Source organism: Eublepharis macularius, chromosome 6, assembly GCF_028583425.1.
Source record: "Eublepharis macularius isolate TG4126 chromosome 6, MPM_Emac_v1.0, whole genome shotgun sequence".
NCBI lineage: Eukaryota > Metazoa > Chordata > Lepidosauria > Squamata > Eublepharidae > Eublepharis > Eublepharis macularius.
In genome coordinates, this window is record NC_072795.1 from 11505870 (window position 1) to 11529995 (window position 24126).

The window sequence follows — 24126 nt, forward strand, 5'->3', positions numbered from 1 at the left end:
CACAGGTTGGACACTTGTCAGCTTCCCTCAAGTTTTGATGGGAAATGTAGGCGTCCTGGTCTTGCAGCTGTAATGGAGAGCCAAGCTGTAAAACCAGGACGCCTACATTTCCCATCAAAACTTGAGGGAAGCTGACAAGTGTCCAACCTGAGTTTCTTTCTGGCTCAGCAGAGGGGAGTCATCCTCAGGGGGGACTCAAGAAGTGGGAGCTCCCATCATCTCAAAATGGTGTCTGTGCGTGAGGGAGAACCTGGGTCCCTCTGCTGCCTCACAGAACTCAGCTACAGAAGCCGTCACCCACGGAAGGCCTCTTCGTCAAGGAAGGAAGGGATGTCATAACGAGAGCTGAAACGAGATAGAGCCTCGTGAGAAGGCATTCGGGAAATGGGAACTAGGGGAAGTCCAAAAAGATACGAGTGTCACAAGCAGGCACTTCAGAAATATCAATTAGAAGGCCACTAACAGTGGCCAGGGTGGAACTCCCATCGGACACTGGCCTGAAACCTGAGACGAAGATGTTTCTAGAAGCTTCTCCTAATGAAATGGAGGGAAAGTTATCCAGTTCAGTTGGCCTGTCACCTGCCAGGCAGGAATTCCAGCTTGCCTAGGACTATCCACCGAGGGCTGGATCATACATGACTTTTGGGACTCGGCCAAGGGCTGAAGCACAAAAACACACAAATGTGAAATATGCCTGTGTGGATTATCTACCTAACTACCTACCTACTGCCTTCCACATGTTTATCCTATCCTTCCTCTAAGGAGCTTGGGCCAGTATGCACAGGTCTTTCACATCCTATTTGAGCCCTCTAACGACTACATCACACTGGCTCTCTTCATTTCTCTTGAAAATAGTAACAACAACACAACATTTGATTTATATACCACCCTTCAGACAACTTAATGCCTACTCAGAGCGGCTTACAAAGTATGTCATTATTATCCCCACAACAAAACACCCTGTGAGGTGGGTGAGGCTGGGAGAGCTCCAGAGAGCCGTGACTAGCCCAAGGTCACCCAGCTGGCTTCAAGCGGCGGAGTGAGGAATCAAACCCGGCTCTCCAGATTAGAGTCCCGCGCTCTTAACCACGACACCAAACTGGCTCTTACAATGTGGGGGCCAAACTACTCCTTGTGTGTGTGTTTAAGGATGACGAGACAATAAGACACAGAGGAACATGTGTATGTTGTTTTTTGCTCTGGCATTTCCATCGTCTCATGGGAACAAGCTCTGCGCTTTTTAACTTAATATTTATTTACTTCATTTTTACCCTGCCTTTTGCCCCAACAGGGACTCAGAGTGGCTTACATCACTCCCCTCCATTTTATCCTCACAACAACCCTGCGAAGTAGGTTAGGCTGAGTGTGTATGTCTGACCCAAGGTCACCCAGCAAGCTTCCATGGCACAGTAGGGATTCGAACCTGGGTCTCCCATATCCTAGTTCGACACCCTAACCACTACACCATGCTGGCTGTCAGAGTCTGTGGCTGAGATGAGTTTGCCAGACGAACCGCTCAGCTGCTGTTTGTACACCCAGCCTCAAAAGTGGGCAGATCCTCCACAGGGTGTACTGCACAGTAAAACTCCCAAGCCGTTTACAAGACTGAGGAAGTTTCTCTGCGGTGCTGGTTAGCGTCTCATGCTCAGACATGCTGCGCTCTTGCTGCAGTGGCCCTGAAGCGAAGGGGACACCGATTATGTACCCAATGCTGCCTCTGCGAATTGATCTGCATCTGAGGCCTGAAGGGCCGGGCTTGGCATCGCAATGGCTGCTCTTGGCTAATTGAGATGCCGCTCTGCCAGGCGCCTGCATTGCCGGCCTTCGCCACAGCTGACTGGTGATGCCGACAGAATCCTAATGAAGTGGGAGGGGGGGGGCTTGGATCTGCCTGGGTGGCAGCCTCTCGGTTGATGCTCAGAAAGCAAAGAGAGCCCCAGAGAGTGCCAGCTGCAAGAAGCTGGGATGAGGGAGAAGCTGGTAGGCATGAGAACAGCGCCACGGCTGATGCAGAGAGACGGAAGGGAGTTAAGAAGAAATTGCCTGGTACTGAACCTTCTGCTCTCAGGCACCTCTGTGGGGCTGCTGCTTCTGTGTCCTTCTAATTCCTCCTTTCCTATAAACCTCTTGCAAAAGCATCTGCCTCCATTTCCATATGAAACAAAAACCCAGGGGCAGATGTGCAAGTATCGATGCCTCCTGGCCTCTCCCTTCCCTTCTGTTGCGGAAGCACTGTTGGATGGATCGACTCAACAAGGACTGAGAGCCAAGCTACAAGTGACACCTGACACAGGTTGGACACTTGTCAGCTTCCCTCAAGTTTTGATGGGAAATGTAGGCATCCTGGTCTTGCAGCTTTAATGGAGAGCCAAGCTGTAAAACCAGGATGCCTACATTTCCCATCAAAACTTGAGGGAAGCTGACAAGTGTCCAACCTGTGTAAGGCATCAGTTGTAGCTTGGCTCTTAGTGTGCATGGAACTTTGAGTTTTATCGCTTTGGGCATAGCGTGAACTGACCAGCACCTTAATGATGTTTGCGCAATACGAATTTCTTTGAATCTGTTTTTGGAATTAGTGCAATATACCACATTTGACTTATAATTATATGTTGAAGAAGACTGAAGCACTTTATTAGTAACAGCATACTATATTTCAAAGATTCGGATAGCGCTGACTTATTAGCACATGCCACTTTAAAAATGTTTCTCCCTGTTTATACTGAGTTTTTCTTCTGTTTGTTCAGAAAATTGTGTGACTATATACGAATTACTATTTCTTGAGTAAATGATTATGTAAATTGTATTTATCGCCTATTTTGTGACTCATACTTAGTAAGATTTTGCGAGTTTTCCTTCTCTCCCCTCCATTTAAAGCTGGAGGAGATCTTTACTGCTTCTGAGAAGTGGCAAATCTATAGATGGAGAAGTATTGTAATTAACAGTAACAGCGTTACTAGCTATGGGCCGTTTCCACACGGCTTACCTGAAGCCGGGCCATGCCGCAACATTGCGGATAGTGCTGGGGAAAACGCGAAATATCGCGTTTTCTCGAGCGAGTTTTGCGCGACGTCCCGCAAAACTCGCATGAGGAAACGCGATATTTTGCGTTTTCCCCAGCACGATCCGCAACGTTGCGGCATGGCCTGGCTTCAGGTAAGCCGTGTGGAAACGGCCGTGATCTGCATGAGCTCTTCAAGAAAGACGTCTCCTCGCCCTGCTACTTGAGATCTTTGGTGACTTCTGGTTTGGGCGGGTGCAGATGGCTTGTTATGGAGCTCAGAGGATTTTAAGTTTTTTTTCCTAGAGGTTTTGCTTGATAAGTATAGTTATATGCTTTGAAGAGCCTACTAAGTATCAAGTATAACGAATAGACTGCAGAGTTGGGCAGCTTCCCAAGTTTAAGAAGAATTGCATAGTTTACGGCCTGGCGGTTGACCTCATTGACAGGACCTTCCTTCACTCGAAGTTAATTAAGATAGATAAGTATGCTGCTTTTAGACTTGAAATCTGCTTAAATACAAACTGTAATTTTTTTTTTGTCGAGTGGGAGTAAGCTCTCTCAGCTCAGTTGGGTGTCCAAATAGAAATCGTATAAAAGTAACAGCTGAGAAAAGTGTGAAGCGGCCAGAAGAACAGTCAAATTAACCAAGTAAAAATAGCCTTTCGTGACCCTCCCTCCCCCCTCCATCTATTAACGTTACAAAAAATGGGGCAGAAAAAAATCACATCTCTTTGTGTGAGAGAGTTTATCCCTGCCAACAAGAATCTAAGCCAGAGGACTTTTATGCTCCAATAAAACTTCAAAACAGGTTTGAATGCCTGGAGGTGGATGTTGAAGGAGTTAATAGCCCTGTGAGACAGACTACTTCTAAGCAGGGCTCATTTCGAGGGGAAACGCGCAGGAACGCAGTTCCAGTTGTTCCCGGAAGAGGTCACATGACAGGTGGCCCCGCCCACCTGACCCTCAGCCATTTTGGGCCCATTTCAGCCTGGACTGGGGCCGAAATGGCCCAGATTGGGCCTCTGACGGGTGGTGGATCACTCTCCCACTTAGCAGTGGCCCGATCCTGACCATTTTGGGCCCCTCTTTGGCCATTTTCAGCCCCTTTTTGCCATTTTGGGCCCAATTTCTGCCCTGAATGGCCAGGATTGGGTCCAAAACAGCCAGGATAGGTGATGTCAGGGTGTGTGGCATATGCAAATCAGTTATGCTAATGACACACTTCCAGTGCTGGCAAGGGGCATGGCATATGCTAATGAGTTATGCTAATGAGTTCCTCCAGCTCTTTTTCTACGAAATGACCCCTGCTTATAGGTGCTACTGGGCTCTAGCTCTTTTCTACTACTACAGACAGACTAACATGGCAACCCATCTTGATCTTCCCCTGGCTGACAGTCATCTTCCTCTCTCTCCCAACCCCATGCTTCTTCTATCCCTCCTTCCATAGGTTTGTTCAGTTGGCTCAGCCAATTCTGTGACAACACAGCATCTCTACCAATCACAGCTAGACGATTCTTCTCTCTTTAGCTGCATTGCTCCAGACTGGAGGAGATGTTTCTCTTGTCACATGGAGGGTGCTGAGCAAGGGTGGGATTCTAACTCCACAAGAAGTTAGGGACACTCGTAGATCATATGAGGCCACTGTTATGTGTCTACCCACAATCCATACTACTACAATGTGCCATAGATACAAAACAAGAGCAAGATTCGAGTCCAGTAGCACCATAAAGACCAAAAAGATTTCCTGGGTATAACCTCTTGAGAGTCAAGCTCCCTTCATCAGATACAAGATAACTGATGAAGAGAGCTTGACTCTCAAAAGTTTACACTCTGAAAATCTTGTTGATTTTTAATGTGCTACTGGACCCGAATCTTGCTCTTCTACTGCATAACGACACAGCTACCCATCTGAAAGTACAAAACAAGAATCTATTGATTAATTAAAACAAAATAACTTTCTAAATATTTCTGTGATTTTCTCTTTACTGCGCACAAATAAAAGGTTGAATTTCATTTATTTACTTAAAACATTTCTATCCCACTTTTCTCCCAATCATCCAGACTCAATACCAAGAATCTAACACCCCAAAATAATAATACCAGGGAGTCCTGCCTTAGATGCCATTCCTGGACTGCTTTCACCCATGCTGAATAATGCACTTTTGACCCATTTTCTATGCACTTTAGCCATTGTTTGCAAGTGGATTTTCCCATTCCACACAGTAAAATCCAGTTGCAAAGGGCATTAAACGTGGATTGAAAGTGCATTATTCACCATGCTTGAAAGCAGCCCTGGCTCTGAGCAGTATCTTCTCTATTGCCATTAAATGCTTCCCGGATCTCCTCCATGCACACTCCCCCGCCTCCTCATTCCCTCCCTAAGATCTCCTGCCCTGACCCCCGGCAGCCCCCACCTGCAGCTCGGCAATGCTCAGCTTGTGGTAAATCTTCTCGTCGTCCCGCCGCTCATCTTGGGGGACAGTGAGGTTGGCCAGCTGGATCTCCAACTCCAGCACCTGTTGCATCTGCTCTTCTGTCGAGGCTTTGGCCCCGCCCAACAGCATTCCCAGCTCCACCATGTACTCCAGGTAAGCAGTAAGTACCTGTGGTGGAAGAGCAAGATGTTGGGGGCAAACTCCGTGGCATCTGCGCAGCCTTGGAAAGGAAAAAAGTACCAGCCTTCCCCCCACCCCTCATCAGCAATCCAGTCTCTCAACTGTTCTGCAAAGGGCAGGATGCTATGCTATTCCTCTTCTGCAAATGGCTACAGGTGTCAGGTGCCGAACCTCCCAAAAGACAGGCTGTGCTGCATTCAACACACATTCATTGCCTTACAGCCTCTGCTTGGCTCCCAGATGAAGGACGGGGTATGAAATGGACTGAGGAGCAAGGACGCCTACAGTTTCCTGGGAGCACCTAGAGGTGCCCTATTTCGGACAGCTTTTTTGGGAGACCGGTGACATGCTAACTTTTGTAATGGCAAACTGGTACTTCATTTGTTAGCCGCCTTGAGGTGAGACACTGTCTATGTATTTGTGTTAACAGGATTTTCCCTTCCAAAGCTGACCCCAGAGATGATGGGAAATGGGTGGACGGCTGGATGTTTGCATCAATGAGATACAGCTTTTCTCCATCTTCTCTCCCACTTTCCAGAAATTATTTTAACCGACACACCTGAAACATTATTTTTCGGGCAATGAGCAATAACGCGCTGCTTTTTAATGACAAGAGGGCCGGTGACTCCCTGCACAGAGCTGGAAATTGCCAAAGGCGGAGGCGGGGCCAGCACACTCACCTCCACTCTTCCCCGCCGTGCAGTGAGCCAAGGCATGGTCAGGCAGTCCATGCAGGGCTACTGGGTCAAGGATTAACCCTGACCCGACCCAAGTCAGTATTGTCTACTCTGACTGACAGCAGCTCTCTAGGGTCTCGGATAAAAGTATTTCATATCACCTACTATCTGACCCTTTTAACTGGAGGTGCTGGGGGCTGATCCGGGGAGCTTTTGCATGCCAAGCCCAAGCTCAACCACCGGGAATCAATCAGCAAAATGGTGTACAAATCGAAGGGTTAAACTTTCTCTCCTCTCAGCCCTATATCCGAAGCAGGGGACAGCATAGCTGTAATTCAGCTCAAAAGGATGCATCTAGTTTGACCTGCGTATTATTCGGAACTACGTGACACGAGTTGCTTCCATTGTGCCTCCTTACCTTCTCATTGGCGGTCCTGTTTAGGTAGTAATCGCGTGAGGGCAAGAAAAGGCCTGATTGATCCACCTGCGCGCAAACAAAAAACAGGAAACCAATGAGTCCAGCTGCCGCAAGCTGTGTGTACACTCCTACATTGCAGGACAGAGGAGCAATCACCACCTTTCAGTCCCTGCTCTGCTTCGGCATTTGAAACCGCTCTAGAGAAGAGATGTCCCTTAAAAACACACCTTTTCCTCTTTAAATACTAACAACAAGGCCAGGAATTCCATTTCAAATAGTAAAATGAGTGGAGGTTAAAGGGTTAAACCCCTTGTTTCCCCTCCCTGCCTGGTCCTAAGGCAAATTGAGGCTGCATCAGCTTGAAATGTGCATTTTATGAACCTAATGAGGCACTTGATCTTATCTGTTTGAGTCCTTACTGAAGTGATAAGCCTATGCCTGGGTAGTACCATTTCCAACTGCAAGTTTACACTTACACTGTATAATCCGCCTAGACTCTCAGTGAGAAAGGAGGACAATAACTAGTGTAAATAAATAAATAAAAACGTCAGAGATCATATGACTCAATACTCTATACTGAACGAACCCCAAAATCATTCCACATCGAAAGCTAGCATGTCTAAGATCAAGATTCTAGCCTAGCCTTCTCCCCAACTATGTTCTGTGCACAAGTATGTTTTGCGTGAATTTTCAGTCAACCATGAAAGTTCCCACTTTGTTCAAGCAAGTCTCATTTTGTTCCATGCTACCTACTCCAAGGTAAATGGCACAGGGTTGCAAGTTCAACAGCTTCCAGTGCCTGAAGGCCAAGAGTGGAGTTCCATATAAGGACAATAAGAGGTCCCTCACACTTCTAGCCAACTCTTCACAATTTGCCTTGGTCCTTCTTGGTTTGGGACTTCTTGCCCTGGCTGAACCCTCTTTACTGTACCTGCCTGGTTCCTGTATTTTTGTGCTGCCAGGTGCTCCCTTTTGGTCTGTGAATCGTTTCACCACTTCTTGATCCCCTTCTAACTTAATTTCTTTTTACTTTATCCACAGCAAACCCCACAGCGTTCCCTGAACCTCAGCCCCACTCTACACTTTGCTGCTACTACTGCCTGTTCCCAGGAAGATGGGTTGATCGTCTTTCTTCCCTTGAACGGATACAGCCTGTCTGAAGAGAGCAAGCTGGAGCTAGAGGTGGAAGCTGTCATCCTTCAGTCCTCCTGGTGGGAGCAAGGGATCCCCTGCTCCCACTTTTCCCCCACCCCTCACCTGGCTGGTGGGGGGGAAAGTCGAGGGAACAGGCTTCCCGGGCATGCTTCCGGTGTGGGGCAACAACATCACTCCCAGGAGTTATGCCACTGCACAGGTCCTGGGAGTGCCCCAGCGCTTTGCACCAGGTCGATTTGGGCCCTACATGGACCGTTTGGGCCCTACGTGGACCAAATCAGCTGGGTGTGAAACACTGGAGGGCACCTGGGCCTGTGCGATGATGTCACTCCTGGAGGAAAAACGCCGAGTGCCAGATTCTCCCCCTCTCCCGCCAGAAGGGTAAGGGGATCTGGCAACCCTAGTCGAGTGGATTACCTGGATGATGTTGCTATTTGAGCTTTTGGAATCAGCCCCCACGAAAACAGTAAAGAATGGAGAAGCCCGGTATGTCCCCGACACCAGTTTCAAGACGTCCATGAAGTTGGTCTGATTCCAGGGGCCAGTGATGCTCCAACCTCCAATCTGAGGGAAGGATGGAAGACCCCCAAAGGTTAAGACCCCCAAACAGGAATGATATTTCCTCATCTACTGTAATCCAGAGCAAAGATTTCAGGGAATCCTGGAAGTCCTGCTCAACTTCCTTTGGAAATTTCACTAGACCTTTTTCGGATTCTTTTGGGTGGCTTAAGGAATACTTATTTTAAGAACTGAAACAGAGATTCTCACAGCGACAAACTCTACAACTATCAAACATACTTGGCTGGGTGCTTACTGTACAAAGTGAGCTTTTTGCTACATTTCCATTTGTGTCTCATGAAAAGTTCTCTGCTTATTCCTCCATACATACTGCAGATAAGTTTGTTAACTGCTTGGAGAAAAACAAAGTCCTTTAAAAGTGACTTAGAGTGATTCCACACACGTTGGATAATGCACTTCCAATCCACTTTATAGATCATTTGGAACAGATTTTTTTGTGTGCGGAACAAAAAATCCACCTCAAATGATTGATAAAGTGCATTGAAAGTGCATTATCCAACGTGTGCAGAATTAGCCTTAATGGCATATTTACCAGGGGATGTTATTTACCTACCTGTCATAGGAAACTTCTGCTGTTCATTTCCATACTTCCAAGTCTCTGTTAAAGGGACAGGACATTTCCCCCCAAGCTTGCTGGCAACCCCAATTGCAGAGACAGTGTCAGCGTGTTGGAGTAGGATCCACAACGGGACTCTACCAGGAAGCTTGACCTTGAGCCAGCTGCTATTTCTAAGCTTGACCTACCCCACAAAGTTCTCAAGAGGATTAAATGAGATTGGTGGAAGAAAATTACTGATACCCAGGGCTTTTTTTTAGCAGGAACGCAGTGGAACAGAGTTCTGGAACCTCTTGAAAATGGTCACATGGCCGGTGGCCCCGCCCCCTGATCTCCAGAAGTGCACAAATCCACATCCACTCATGGCTATTAGCCACAATAGGTTAATGAAAGCCCCCTGTTCAGAGGCAGTATACCCCGGTATGCCAATAAACAATATGGGATGATCACGCCTGAGACTGTGAATTCCCAAAGGCAGGCGGTTGGCTCCTATGGGAAACAGAATAGTTGAATCTCAGTCCGATCCCGCAAAGCATTTCCTATATTGGACAGAATTGTGTTCTTCCCATCATCTGGGACTAACAAGTCTCCCGGGCTGGCAGCCCACACCACACAGCAGTCCAAATGGCCTGACCTGTTGGACAGAGGCCTTCCCGCTTTCTCCCTACAGCCACGCCTACCTTCTCAATGAGATCCATCAGCGGCTGGGAGCCCTGCTCCTCGATCTTTTGCTCCTTCAGGCAAGACAGGTAATAGCGCTGGGTCTTCCGTTCTGCCTCGCTGCTGGAGTTGAAAGTGGCATTCTCTGGCAAGAGAAAACGCCCCATCCTGTGAGCCCGTGGCAGATGCTGATCAGCCCCAAGGATGCCAGCAGGGCAGTTTAGCAGCCTGGATCCCGAGCTGATTCGAGCACTCCTCTCCCATTTCCAATTTAAAATTTAATTTAATTTATTTCATTTTTATTCCACCCTCCCGCTTTCGCAGGCTCAGGGCGGATAACAAAATTACAAGTATCAAATACCATTAAAACTTTAAAACACTACATCTAATCGATTAAATTATAGCTATACAAGCATATAAATGTCATATATTTACATATAGATAATTAAAATAATTTTAAAAGCAGCACATAGTTTAGATTTGATGTTCTTCCAGAGCAATACATGCAGTATTAAGTGTGGACCACAGCATCCGCATTCGTATATGGGTGAAATGGTTTAAACCCCCCCTCCACGGGGGGGGGGGCACCACCCGGCGTCATCCATATGCCTGGCGGAATAGCTCCGTCTTACAGGCCCGGCGAAATGCAAGCAAATTTTGCCGGGCCCTAGTCTCGTACGACAGAGCATTCCACCAGGCCGGGGCCAGGACCGAAAAGGCCCTGGCCCTGATCGACGCCAGGCGGGCCTCCCTAGGGCCAGGGACCCTTAAAAGATGTTTCTCGCCTGAACGGAGAGTCCTCCGGGGCTCATATGGAGAGAGACGGTCCCGCAGATATGTCGGTCCCAGTCCGCATAGGGCTTTATAGGTTAGCACCAAAAAGGAGGCCAAGAGGAAAAGGAGGGGCCAGAGCAGCTCCCGCCCCCGCCTCAACCTCCCCTTGTAGGAAGAAACAGCCCCTTACCAAGCAGGTGTTTCATAACGGCCTGGTTTTGGTCCCAAATGCTGTTGAACGTGCTCCATTTGGAGCGTCCGTCGGGCAGCGGGTTCCTCTTGATCCACCCCCCGCAAGCGTACTGGTAAAAATCGTCGCAGGGGTTGACCTCTCGGTCCAGAGCTTCCAGGATTTTGCTGGCCACGATGATGCAGGCTTCGGTCAGGCAAGTGGTATGGGACGGATCTGGCAGGGAAACACATGAACAACCAGGAGATCCGGTGTGGTGTAGTATTTAGAGCATCTGGGAGAACCAGGTTCGAATCCCCACTCTGCCACAGAAGCTCCCTGGCTGACCTTGGGCCAGTCACACACACTCAGCCTCACCTACCTCACAGGGTTGATGTGAGGATAACATTGAGGCAAGAATGATGGAAGCCCCTTTGGGGCCCTGTTGGAAAGAAAGGCGGCATAGATATGGAGGATGGAGCACATTCTCCTCCGTTAAAAAGGAGATTAGAACCATCCTGTGCTATCAGAGATAGTGCGGTGCAGTGGTTAGATTATCCGACTATCTAGGAGGCCCAGATTTGAACCCTCACTCTTCCATGGAAGCTTGCTGAGTGACCCTGGGCCAATCACACTTTCTCAGGCTAATCTATTTCACAGAGTTGTTGTAAGGATAAAAATGGAGACGAGGAGAACGACGTGAGCTACTTTGGATTCCCCTTGGGGAGAAAGGCAGGGTATAAATGAAGTAAATAACTTTGGGGCTCGATGAACGCTCCGAAAAATTATGACGAAGGTGGAGGAAACTCTATCAAATCCAGCTCCCCAGATTAGAATCCTGCTGCTCTTAACCACTACACCAAACAGGAAGAGAAAAGGCTACAATCAACCGTTACCCAGAGACGCTGATCATCCCCTTACCATAGAAAAGCCTCCCAGAGGTAGTAGGGAAGGTACCTTCTGAGCTAGCTGTATGGAGAGTTTGCAAAACCCTTTTAGGAGGGAGTCTGGGGTTATTTCAAATGGAACATATGCAGGGGTCATTTCATGGAAAAAAAGCTGGAGGAGCTCATTAGCATAACCCATTAGCATATGCCACGCCTCTTGCCATCGCCGGAAGTATGTCATTGGTATAACTGATTTGCATATGCCACACCCCCTGACATCACCTATTCCGGCTGTTTTGGATCCAATCCTGGCCATTCAGGGCCAAAATTGGGCCCAAAATGGTAAAAAGGGGCTGAAAATGGCTGAAAAGGGGCCCAAAATGGTCAGGATCAGGCCGCTGATGAGCGGGAGAGTGATCCATCGCCCATCAGAGGCCTGATCTGGGCCATTTTGGCCCCAATCCAGGCTGAAATGGGCCCAAAATGGCCGAGAGTCAGGTGGGCGGGGCCACCTGGCATGTGACCTCTTTGGGGAACTGCCGGAACTGCATTCCTGTGTGTTCCCCCTTGAAATGAACCCTGAACATACAAATCCAGGGCGATGAAATGATCATTGTGTTGGACTGGCATATTTTCACAGGCAATAATCTGCTCGCTACTGATTACAGCAGGGTGGTTGTCTGTGTTTTATTGATTGAAGATGGCTTCATGGTTTGGCTTATTTCCTCATTGCTGTTCTTCCTCCATTGTCCACTTTGGCTAGGATGGTGGGCTTACAGTGCACATTATTTATTTATTTATTTACTATATTTGTAGTCCGCCTTTTTCATGGGGGATCAAGGCGGATTACACACTGTAGTCGATGCAGTTGACAGGAGCAGACAGCGGATGAGCAATGTACTAGGATTACAGAAATCTGAAACAAGCTCAGAATATTAGACAGGATACAGAACGCAGATACGATGCAAGGAAAAGTATGGCATTGCCTCATTAGATACAAGGCAGAGAAATGGAATTACATCAGTAGAAAACGAAGCAGTGACAACTGGTGAATATATTCAGCAGTCAGATAATGTGTCCTCTACACAGCGGTACAGACCACAGTCCCTTGCCCTTTATTAGTACCTTCACGTACAATATCAGGTTAGCACAACAGGTATGGCCAGGGCTTTTTTTCTGGGAAAAGAGGTGGTGGGTTGCCAGCACAGGGGGCAACTCTTGGCAGGAAGTGGTGCCCCTGGTATCACATGTGCGTGTGCAAAGTGCGTGCATGCTCCCAGGGCCAATGATGTCACTTTGGGTCAGCTGGAACAAGGGGGGAGTTTTTAAAAGTTTAAATCACCCTTGGCGAAAATGGTCACATGGCCGGTGGCCCTGCCTGCTGATCTCCAGACAGAGGGGAGTTTCGATTGCCCTCCGCGCCGCTCAGCAGCGCGGAGGGCAATCTAAACTCCCCTCTGTCTGGAGATCAGGGGGCGGGGCCACCGGCCATGTGACCATTTTCAAGAGGTGCAGGAACTCCGTTCCACTGTGTTCCAGCTGAAAAAAAGCCCTGGGTATGGCTGCATAAATCTGGAGCACCCCTCTGCAGCAGGCAGGAATGCTATGGCATGAGCAGATATGCTGGAGTTCCTCAGTGGAGAGATTTCGGTTGAGAGGGTTACTCAAAGACAGCAAGTTTGAAATGCACCTGTCGCTGCCGTTTTCCTTAAGGGCCAGGCTAGCATCCCTTTCAAGAGAAATGTGGCCTCACTGTTATGGAGCAGAAGCTCGGGCACACTTACCTCTGCTGTACTGGATGCCCATGGCAATGACCGAACCCAGCAGCAGCAGCACCACAAAGAGGGGGATGGCACACAGTGCCAACTTTAGCTGGGATCTGGAGCTCAGGCGACTCAGCAGGGGAGCATTGCTCTTCCTGAAGCCCACCTAGAAAGAAAGAAAGAAAGAAAGAAAGAAAGAAAGAAAGAAAGAAAGAACGAACGAACGAACGAACGAACAAAAGAAAGAACGAAAGAGAAGAACGAACGAACAAACGAAAGAAAGAACGAACGAACGAACGAACGAAAGAACGAACGAACGAACGAACGAACGAACGAAAGAAAGAAAGAAAGAAAGAAAGAAAGAAAGAAAGAAAGAAAGAAAGAAAGAAAGAAAGAAAGGTGAGGTGCCAGATTTAACCTCTGGTCCGTTGAAAATATCCTTTTAAAAGATATATATATATATATATATATATATATATATATATAATTGTATTAAAACAGAAAGGGAATACAGAAAAAGAAAGGGGCCAAAGCAAATATAAAGCGGTGTGCTACAAGGATTATTAAAATGCAGAGTACAAAAAGCATAACCTTTATAACAACAATAACAACATTCGATTTACATACCACCCTTCAGGACGTCTTAACACCGACTCAGAGCAGTTTACAAAGTATGTTATGATTATCCCCACAACAAAACACCCTGTGAGGTGGGTGGGGCTGGGAGAGCTCCTAGAAGCTGTGACTGACCCAAGGTCACCCAGCTGGCTTCAAGTGGAGGAGTGGGGAATCAAACCCGGTTCTCCAGATTAGAGTCCCGCGCTCTTAACCACTACACCAAAGTGCCTCTCAGATATTAGAATAATTAGAATAATAATTGGAATAATAATTAAGCCTATTTAGTGTATGAATGGATGAAATCCTGCCGTCAAGTCAAAGTTGACTTATGGCAACACCTGGCAGGGTTTTCATGACAAGAGACTAACAGAGGTGGTTTGTCATTGCCTATCTCTGCAACCCTGATCTTCACTAGAGGTCTCGCACCCAATTACTAACCAAGGCTGACTCTGCTTAGCTTCTGAGATCTGACGAGGTCAGGCTCTCCTGGGCTATATTTTTCCAAATAAACAACACAGTCTGCTGGAAATACTGACAAATGTGCAGATTTGCTTCCCAGATCCTATGGGGAGGGGCAGGTATCTAAGATTATCCATACTGGACATTACAGTCTTGCAGGGCAGATCCGTTTCGGCCTCATTCCGCAACCCTACTGGGCATGAAGGCACCTCATCCTTTCCCGGAGACCCAGTTTAGTCAGAAAGGCCATGCTTTGTATACAGAATGCCCCAGATAATAATAACAACAACAACATAATAACAGAAAATCCCACTTCTGGCTTCTGCAGCTGCAGATTTCGTTCTTAGATAGGACTGACCCAAGATGGGTTCATGGCAGCACTCTCTTTTGTAGTGAGAAAAGGACAAAGGAAGAAAGGTGAACATAAAAAAACTAACAGAGGGATGGAAGAGATAGTAGCTGTAGGTAGCGGTGAAGGGCGTCAAACTAAATTCTGGAAGACCCAGGTTCGATTCCCCAGTCGCAGGGCCGGATCGAGGGGGGGCGGGGGGGTCGTCTGCCCCCGGCACTGCCAAGGAGGGGGCGCCGGGCGCAGCTGCCAGCCACCAGGAGCGGGCTGGTGGCAGCGCGGGCGACTGAGCGGCCACCTGCGCCATTCGCCTGCCCCGCAGGGCAGAGAGTGCACAGCAAGCCAGCCGCCCCCTCAGCCGGGCAGGCGAATGGCACAGAGAGCTGGGAGGCCGCCAGCACCACTCGCCTGTCCCGCTGACGGGGTGGCTGGCTTGCCACGAGCTCCCTGTCCTGCGGGGCAGACGAATGGCGCAGGTGGCCTCCCAGCTCTCCATGCCATTTGCCTGCCCGGCTGAGGGGGCAGCCAGCTTGCCACGCGCTCCCTGTCCTGCTGGGAGAGCGAGTGGCACGGAGGGCTGGGAGGCTGCCCACACCATTCGCCTGCCCCACAGGACAGGGGGCACGTGACAAGTCGGCCGCCCCCTCAGCGGGACAGGCGAGTGGCGCAGGCGGCCTCTCAGGCGCTGGCGCCCCGCCACCCCGCGTGATGACACCGCAAAGTGATGTCATCACGCAGCATTGGAAGCATCACCACGCAGCACCACTCTCTCTCAGCTTAACCTCCCTCACAGGATTGTTGTGAAGGTAAAAAGGCAAGAGGCAAGAATGATGGCATAAGCCGCTTTGGGAGAAAAGCAGGGTACAAATATCGAAATAAATAAAATATCTAGATAAACAGATACAATTATGACCGTGACGGTACTCCGCATTGATATTGCTCTTGCAAGTGTTCAAAGTGCCACAAATCCATTATGTTGTAATTCTTACAACAGCCCTGTAAAGTAGGTCTCTATATTATCTCTATACTGTGGGTGGAGAGAGCAAGAGAGAGAGGCTTGTCTCAGACTACCCAGTGAATTCCTGGCCGCAATAAGATTCAAGCCAGAGGATGTGTGGGTCAGGACTCCTAGAGAATTCTTAGAATGGGGAAAAATAAGAACCAAGAGTCTCACAATGCAGGTTGAAATTAAAGGCGGGTTAATTGCAGGCTATAGAATTGGGCGGGGGGGGGGAGTCCTGCCTGCAGCCTCAGTGCAGAGTGGTAAGCTGCAATACTGCAGCCCAAGCTCTGCTCACGACCTGAGTTCGAGTCCGGCGGAAGCCGGGTTCATATAGCCAGCTCAAGGTTGACTCAGGCTTCCATCCTTCCAAGGTCGGTAAAATGAGTACCCAGTTTCCTGGGAGTAAAGTGTAGATGACTGGGGAAGGCAATGGCAAACCACCCCGTAACAAAAAGTCTGCCAAGAAAACATCGTGATGCGACGTCCCCCCATGGGTCAGTAATGACTCAGCGCTTGCCCAGGGGGCTACCTTTACCTTGCCTTTTTACCTGCCTGCAGCCTCAGAGACCCACTGCCGGCCACAGCACACAATACCGGATCAAGAGGGTCCGGCTGTCCCTTGTATTAATCCCTCTTCCCACGCAGTGTTCGTTCAGCCAGCTTGTCTCCCCTGGCAATACTCTCCCTCCCCCTTGCTGTTCTGCAGATTTTTCAGCTGACAACATCTGCTGGCCTCGGGAGGCATCTACAGACTCTCCGAACAGCTTTGCTCGCCCTTGAGGGGTAACGCACCATCCCCGTGCCACACAGCAACCTTCACTTGCAGTCAGTAGAGCCGGAGGTATACAGAGCACAAAGCGCCTTCCAGTATTTCTGGTTCAGAGTTTGAACACCAAATTAGAAATAGCACTGAACATTAAAGCGCACGCCCGATCTATATGAACAACAGACCAATGAGTCAATGTGTCCCTGGACTGGCCTTGTTAACAATTGGGGGGAACAAAATGGAAAAGCGACATCCAAGAGATCAATACTGTTTATGTTGGTGGCAGTCGGTACGGTAATCGCAAAGTGTTGGAAGTCTGCAGAATTTTTAACATTGCAATATAGGTATTCTGAGCTACGGCAAATACCTATGGCAGAAAAACTGACATATCAACTTAGAGTAGTTAAAGGTCAAGCTAAAATGTCAGATTTCTTTGAAACACAGCAGGATTTTATTTCATAGATGAATCAGAAAAGTATTCAACATCTACCTAGGCCCTACATCTGACGAAGAGAGCTGTGGTTCTCGAAAGCTTATGCTACAATAAAGTTGGTTAGTCTTAAAGGTGCTACTGGACTCTTTACTATGATGCATCTGACGAAGAGAACTGTGATTCTCAAAAGCTTATGCTACGGTAAAGTTGGTTAGTCTTAAAGGTGCTACTGGGCTCTTTACTATGATGCATCTGACGAAGAGAACTGTGATTCTCAAAAACTTATGCTACAATAAAGTTGGTTAGTCTTAAAGGTGCTACTGGGCTCTTTACTATGATGCATCTGACGAAGAGAACTGTGATTCTCAAAAGCTTATGCTACAATAAAGTTGGTTAGTCTTAAAGGTGCTACTGGGCTCTTTACTATGATGCATCTGACAAAGAGAACTGTGGTTCTCGAAAGCTTATGCTACAATAAAGTTGGTTAGTCTTAAAGATGCTACTGGACTCTTTACTATTTAGAAATGTCCACTGCTCATTCCTCAGCCTCTGAAGCACGATTCGGGGGACTGGGTCCATGACGTTCAAACTGAGCCGTTATCGGATCGCCTTCTCCCAGGAGGACCACAACACCCACGCATATCAACAATTATGAGCTCATGCGCCCAGGGCCATGTGTCTTTTGAAGAACAGAGGCACTGTTTGGATGCACGTGAAAAATAGTACAGCTCAGTTCCAGAGTTCAAAGCTAGAACATGGGAAGAAGGGAGGGAATACAAAGAGGTACTGATACCCTTGCAGAATTGTTCCAAGCATCCAAGACTCTGGCTTCAGCGCCAGCCAGACCCACGAGACAGAGAAGCTCCCCATTGAAGCCTGACAGAAGCAGCTGCCTTCGGTCCCAGAGGTATACTGCCTCGGAATACAGAGGTTCTGTTTAGCTATCAAGGCTCGAAGCCTTTCTGCAGATTTATCCTCAGTGCGTTTGTCAAATCCTTTCCTTTTCAGCCATGGAACAAATTACCATTGTTCCTTGAATACCCTGACATTTCAAGACGGGTAATTTGGCGGACATCGTTTCCCTACAAATTGCTCAGCTTGTCATGGCTTGCATTGAACACGCTAAGCTCAGCTGGTAGATGGTCAAGAGCGATCTTCTGTATCGTCTTCCCCAGGTGTCTTTAAAACATTAGGGTCTTTTCTATGGTTTGTTTAAAATGCCTAGTCTGAAGATTGCTGTACCAGGGCAGCTCTGTGGCACCCGTTTTGTTTTTAATTATTTCACAGAGAAGTACTGCATCATCCCAAATAAAATCCCTGTGCCTGAGAGTATTAAATTGGTTCCAAAAAGCAAATCTCCCTGGCTTCCCCTGAGGATTTAAGTCATAATCATTATCAATCACAGGTGCTATCGGTGCTTTTGGAGCCGGGTTTTGTGTCCTTCATGCAAAGTCTTTCGAGCAGGCTTCCCGCCTTGCTGGAATCAGCCTGTTTTCTCATCTCCTGTTTGTTCATCTCTCTCTCTCTCCATTCAACCTCTGCAATCAGCATTGGCAAAGTAATTATGCAACCACCAGAAGCAGAGCCTTTATTATTAATTTAATATCATAATCCGGTTGCCAGGCAGCGGAAAGGACAACTCCTCTGGGAAGCTGCACAGATTCACAGAGAATTGCATCCAGGCGCACCGCACAAACCAGTTGCCCTGCATGCTGCACAGCTCCGCATGCTATCCCTGAGTCCCTGGGAGGCCCGATCCTTCCTACCTCCACACCATCCGGAGAGGTGCTCCCATCTGCAGCAGCGTCCGGTGCTTCGTCATCCTGGAACATCGCCCGTTTATACTCAGCCATCTGAAGGGTGACAAAGAGACAGAGAAAAGACCAGTCAAGAGTCTCCGGGCTCAGCCTAAGGTCACATCTCCTCTATCACCATTAAGCCACTTCAAAATCAGTGGAATAGCCAAGTCTTACCCTAAAGGCACCCTGGGAATTGTAGTTTTGGGAAGGGACTCCCTGTGAAGGGAACTCTGAAGTGCAGGTCACAAAGCGATTTCGGTCTTGCTCGCTTTTAGATTCAGAGATTAGGGTCCCAACGTCGAAAATCTTGCTTTCTCGCCTGGCCCAAGAGCATCCCTATTTCAGACCATGGCTGAATGATCTGTGATGAAAAGTTGGGCGCGGTCCAAAGAGCACAGGCCATTCAGTGTCCTCGGCTAAAATAAATCTGCTTTTGCATGCAATTATTCTCTTGTTTGAGAGCTTTTGCCTGTTTGCAGAAACGGAAGAAAGGAAAAACTCCGCTGATTTAAGAAATATAACCCAAGCCATGGAACTGTAGGTGTGAAGAAGGAAGAATCGAGAGCACAGAAGAAAAGGGTTGTCAGCACTAGAAACACAAGGCTGACACATTCTCACCTGACACTGCTTTTTTTAAAAAAAATATTTTTAATGTTTTCTGTCTGGACAGGACTTGTAGTTTATAACACGCAAAGGTGATGTAGAAAGATGTTACAGCTAAATGTCTAATACCACACTACTTTGTTATTAAATTTTTCTATTAAACAGAATAGTTTATATAAAAAATGTGTTCCTTTGGGTTTTTTTTAATTGCAAACTTTAATTCTAGATGGTATCTTACAGCAAGCTTTTACTGAACCTATCAATCGCAAAAATGGCAGCCGTTTTTCTAAAAGACTATATGCCTTATGGGTTTAGGATTAACCATTCCTTTTAATTGTGCGGAGACTTTATTTATTGCTATGACTTCACATATTTCACCATACCAGCTTGAGATAGTGGGTCAACTTCTACCACTGCCCATTTTCATGCAATTTGAAACTTAGCTGCTATCAGTGGCAAAGTAAGCAGTTTACTTCTGATCAGGGGAATAGTTTTATTATTTAAGTACCCCAAAGGCATTTTTCTCACTGGAAAAGGTTCAGAATAACCCATCATCTTTTAAATAGGGATACTGCCTCATGTCCAATAATGTGGAATTTGGATATACGACCCCTCCCATGAGACCGTGTTTCAAAAGCCCCATGGTAGGCAGAAGTTCAACAGATCATGCCTTTCCTGGCCTGAAGAGGCAGCGTTGGAGAAAGATGCAGCTTTGAGTTTTGGCTTATGTCACACAGCTCTTACAGGCATAGAGCTACTATCCAAAATAAGTTGCCAACTCCAGGTTGGAAAATTCTTGGTTAGGAGTAGAGCTGAGGAGGGTCTGTTTGGGGGAAGGGAGAGACCTCAGCAGGGTATAATGCTATAGAATCCACCATCCCCCAAAGCCATTTTTCTCCAGGGGAGCTGATCTCTGTTGTCCAGAGATCGGTTCTAATTCCAGGAGATCACTAGACCCCACCTGGAGGTTGGCAACCCTAGTCTAAAACAAGATGGCAATTCTAGAGTTGCACCCCCATATTTCTTAGTCCTCCCCCCTCCCCTGCCCTTCAATTCCCTGGGAATGGTGTACGTGCTGTTTTAAGAAACCATCATCTCAAAATGTTTTTTCTATCCCTCTCTCGTTGCATGAACTTTTAACAGCAATTCCATCCCGCTTTCAGACAGCGCTTTCCTTCCCAACCACACCAACCACTCTCCTCGTCAAAGATGCTTGTAGCAAAATGCATTTAAAAAGTACCCCTCCCCATCCAAGGACATCTGAATGCTGCACGAAGGAATCACAGATTCAAGAAGTAACCCAAATCAACCTTTTCCCAGCCTGTGGTCCCTCATACAGCATTCTCAGGAAAAAGATGCACTCGCTGGTCTTTCTGTGTGATTAAATCACATTTGAAAGAACATGGTGCCTCCTTCATCTCTACGGCTTGCAACTTTTGGACCTCCCGCCCCCAGGCCGGCTAAGAAATGTTTGGATCTGCAGGAATTAGCACCTGATTCCATTGGGAATGCTTGACTTGCTGATTTTTTTGCAGCTGTCACAGGCCCAAGAGCAGGCCAGGTGCTTCTTCTTTGGCTGGCTGGCTGGCAAGCCCTAAAACTCTTATTTTGTGTAACCTCCCACTGCCCACATTTCTGGCTTCTTAGCTGTAAGAGACACTTCTTTACATCTTGCCTCTGCAACTGATGGTCTTGCCAGGTAAGGCCCACGGACGCAGGTGCCCTCCGAGGCTCCTCTGATCCGGCCCAGGGTTCATTGCAACCCAGAAGACTCATTTGCACGCCCTCCCTGTCCAGCGCAGTGAACAGTTCCAGCTTAGTATGAAGTCCCAGTATTTGGCAAAAGGGAGAGGCCCTACCTCTGTCCCCAGGCCTCCAGTGGCCTTTTGTCCCCTGCAGTTTTGACATCAATATTCGTGACAGGTTTCACATTTGCTTCCTGGGAGATTTGCCCTCTTTCCCTAGTAACTAGCCCCATCTCCTCTCTTTCCACTTTCATGCCATGCGCTGCACTAGAACTTTCCACACAGATACGGACGTGCTAAGAAATGCTTGGAAGTGGAAGGGTAGGGAAGGGATGGGTAGCTGTGTTAGTCTGTCCGTAGCAGTAGAAAACAGCAAGAGCCCAGTAGCCCTTATAAGCCTAACAAAATTCATGGTAGGGTAGGAGCTTTCAAGAATCACGGCTCACTTCCCAGGGCTTTCGAGGGGGAATGCACAGGAACACAGTTCCAGCAGTTCCCCAAAGAGGTCACAGGTCAGGTGTCCCCGCTCACCTGACTCTCGGCCATTTTGGGCCCATTTCGTCCTGGATTAGGGCCAAAACGGCCCAGATCGGGCCTCTGACAGGTGGTGGATCACTCTCCCTCTCAGCAGCAGCCCGATCCTGACCATTTTGGGCCCCTTTTCAGCCATTTTCAGCCCCTTTTGCCATTTGGGGTCCAATTTCGGCCCTGAATGGCCAGGATTGGGTCCAAAACAGCCAGAATAGGTGATGCCAGGGGGTGGGGCATATGCAAATCAGTTATGCCAATGACACACTTCTGATGATGGCAAGGGGTGTGGCATATACTAATGAGTTGTGCTAATGAGTTCCTCCAGCTCTTTTTCTACGAAATGACCCGTCACTTCCTCAGATATATGAAGAATATTCAGATATTCTTCAGTATCTGAAGAAGGGAGCTGTGACTCACAAAAGCTCCTACCCTACCACAAACGGTGTAGCAGTTAGCATGTTCGACAAGGATTTGGGAGATCCAGGTTTGACCCTCTTCTCTACAATGGAAGCTCACTAGGTACCCCTGAACTAGTCACTCTCACTAACCTACCTCACAGGACTGTTGTGAGGTCAAAGCGGCAGAGACCCGCAGTGCCATCCTATGCAGTTACTCCAACTGATTGATTTCAGTGGGCTTAGACTGGAGTAACTCTGCACAGGGCGGCCCTGCTACAGCCACAGCCAACCACAATCGGTATCGGAAAAACGGCAGTACGGATTGAAAAGACTATCAAAGCAGCATGAGGGGGAAAAAGCCCCCAATGCAAAGCGGTCAAACTAACTGGCAGGCAGCGCTATTTACAGATAATAAAAGCAATATAAAATATAAATGGGCTAATATATATGCAGAGGAGCTGCTAGAGAAAAAAACGTGTTCCATAACCCAGCAAAATCATGTACAAGAGAGAGAACAACAAGAAGAAGAAGAAGAAAAAAAAGAACGAACCCAATGCCAAATAATTAAACCAGAATTACTGACTCTGCTGCTCACGGACATCTGCTTCCAAAATGACCATCAACCCACACAGTCACATTTACTTCCCTCCCTAGCATTACTCCTGCCCCCCATGGTGACCTGCAGCTTACCCGTTTCTCTGGAGGCAGCAGTTTCAAGATTGGCCTATTGTAGGGAGTGGGTCTCAGATGCTTCGCTAATGCATTAGGGACCGTAGACTTCACCGCTATGTTGCCTTGCATGTTATCTGTTGCTTTAAATATGTACTACCTGTGCTTTACGCTGTCTGTTAGTCCCAGAATTGATTATGTTCTGCTTCAGTATTTCTTCTACTCTGTATTGGATTCTTGCAAATGCTACGTCTTTTTAAACTTGTATCTATTTACTCAATGGCATTGTTAATGGGAATGTCCTTGATACTGTATGGAGATGTCTTTCATACTGATTGTACTAATCTCATACTGTGTAATCCGCCTTGAGAGGAGGAATATAAATGGCATAAACAAAAAAATAAATTGGAACCAACTGCTGACCACAAACCCCATCGGGCAAGTGCCTTGCCCACGTCCCTGAAACATGGGGCAGGTGCCATATTGGGCAAGGATGCTCAGAAGGGCCACAGGTGACGTGTCAAAGAGACACATGAGGCTCCCGAGCCCCGGTGTATCACCAAATTAAACTTAGCAAATTACAGCTGAAAGCTTGGGTACTTCACTTGGCACTGTTCGGGATAGGTGGAAAGACCAATAGCCATTTTGCTGCCTGACAGAACCTCTATCTTATCTGGATTTTGCTTCAGTTTGTTGGCCCTCATCCAGTACATAACCAATTCAGAACGACATCGCCCCTGCCTCACTTGAATCATAGAATCATAGAGTTGGAAGGGGCCATACAGACCATCTAGTCCAACCCCCTGCCCAGTGCAGGATCAGCCTAAAGCATCCCTGACAAGTATTCATCCAGCCTCTTCTTGAAAACTGCCAGTGAGGGGGAGCTCACCACCTCCCTAGGCAGCTGATTCCACTTTTGAACTACTCTGACTGTGAAAAAGTTCTTCCTAATATCCAGCCGGTACCTTTGTGCATGTAATTGAAGCCCATTGCTTCGGGTCCTACCATCTGCTGCCAACTGGAACAGCTCCTTGCCCTCCTCCAAATGACAGCCTTTCAAATACTTAAAGAGAGCAATCATGTCCCCCCTCAATCTCCTCTTCTCCAAACTAAACATTCCCAAGGCCCTCAGCCTTTCCTCGTAGGGTTCAGTCTCCAGACCCCTGATCACCCTCGTTGCTCTCCTCTGCACTCTCTCGATTTTATCCACATCCTTTTTGAAGTGAGGCCTCCAGAACTGCACACAATACTCCAGGTGCGGCCTGACCAAGGCAGTAGAGAGAGGGACTATGACTTCCTGCGATTTCGATGCTATGGCCCCTTTGATACAACCCAGGACTGAATTGGCCTTTTTTTGCCACCGCATCACACTGACTGCTCATATTTAGTTTACAGTCCACTCTTACCCCAAGATCCCTTCCACATATAGTACTCCCCAGAAGTGTATCCCCCATCCAGTATTTGTGCTTCCCATTTTTGTGGCCCAGATGTAATATTGC

At 47.7% G+C, this 24126-nt stretch overlaps 1 protein-coding gene across 1 annotated transcript in view; it reads right to left on the minus strand.

Moving 5' to 3' along the window:
- Window positions 1-24126, minus strand: part of ECE2 (endothelin converting enzyme 2) — a 54525-nt gene that overhangs the window by 19765 nt on the left and 10634 nt on the right. Inside the window, exons 2-8 of the mRNA XM_054982779.1 lie at window positions 18649-18735; window positions 13276-13420; window positions 10626-10841; window positions 9682-9806; window positions 8284-8430; window positions 6712-6777; window positions 5416-5604 (exon numbers count right to left, since the gene is read on the minus strand). Coding sequence (XP_054838754.1) covers window positions 5416-5604; window positions 6712-6777; window positions 8284-8430; window positions 9682-9806; window positions 10626-10841; window positions 13276-13420; window positions 18649-18735 — 975 coding nt within the window. The remainder of the gene's footprint in view (window positions 1-5415; window positions 5605-6711; window positions 6778-8283; window positions 8431-9681; window positions 9807-10625; window positions 10842-13275; window positions 13421-18648; window positions 18736-24126) is intronic.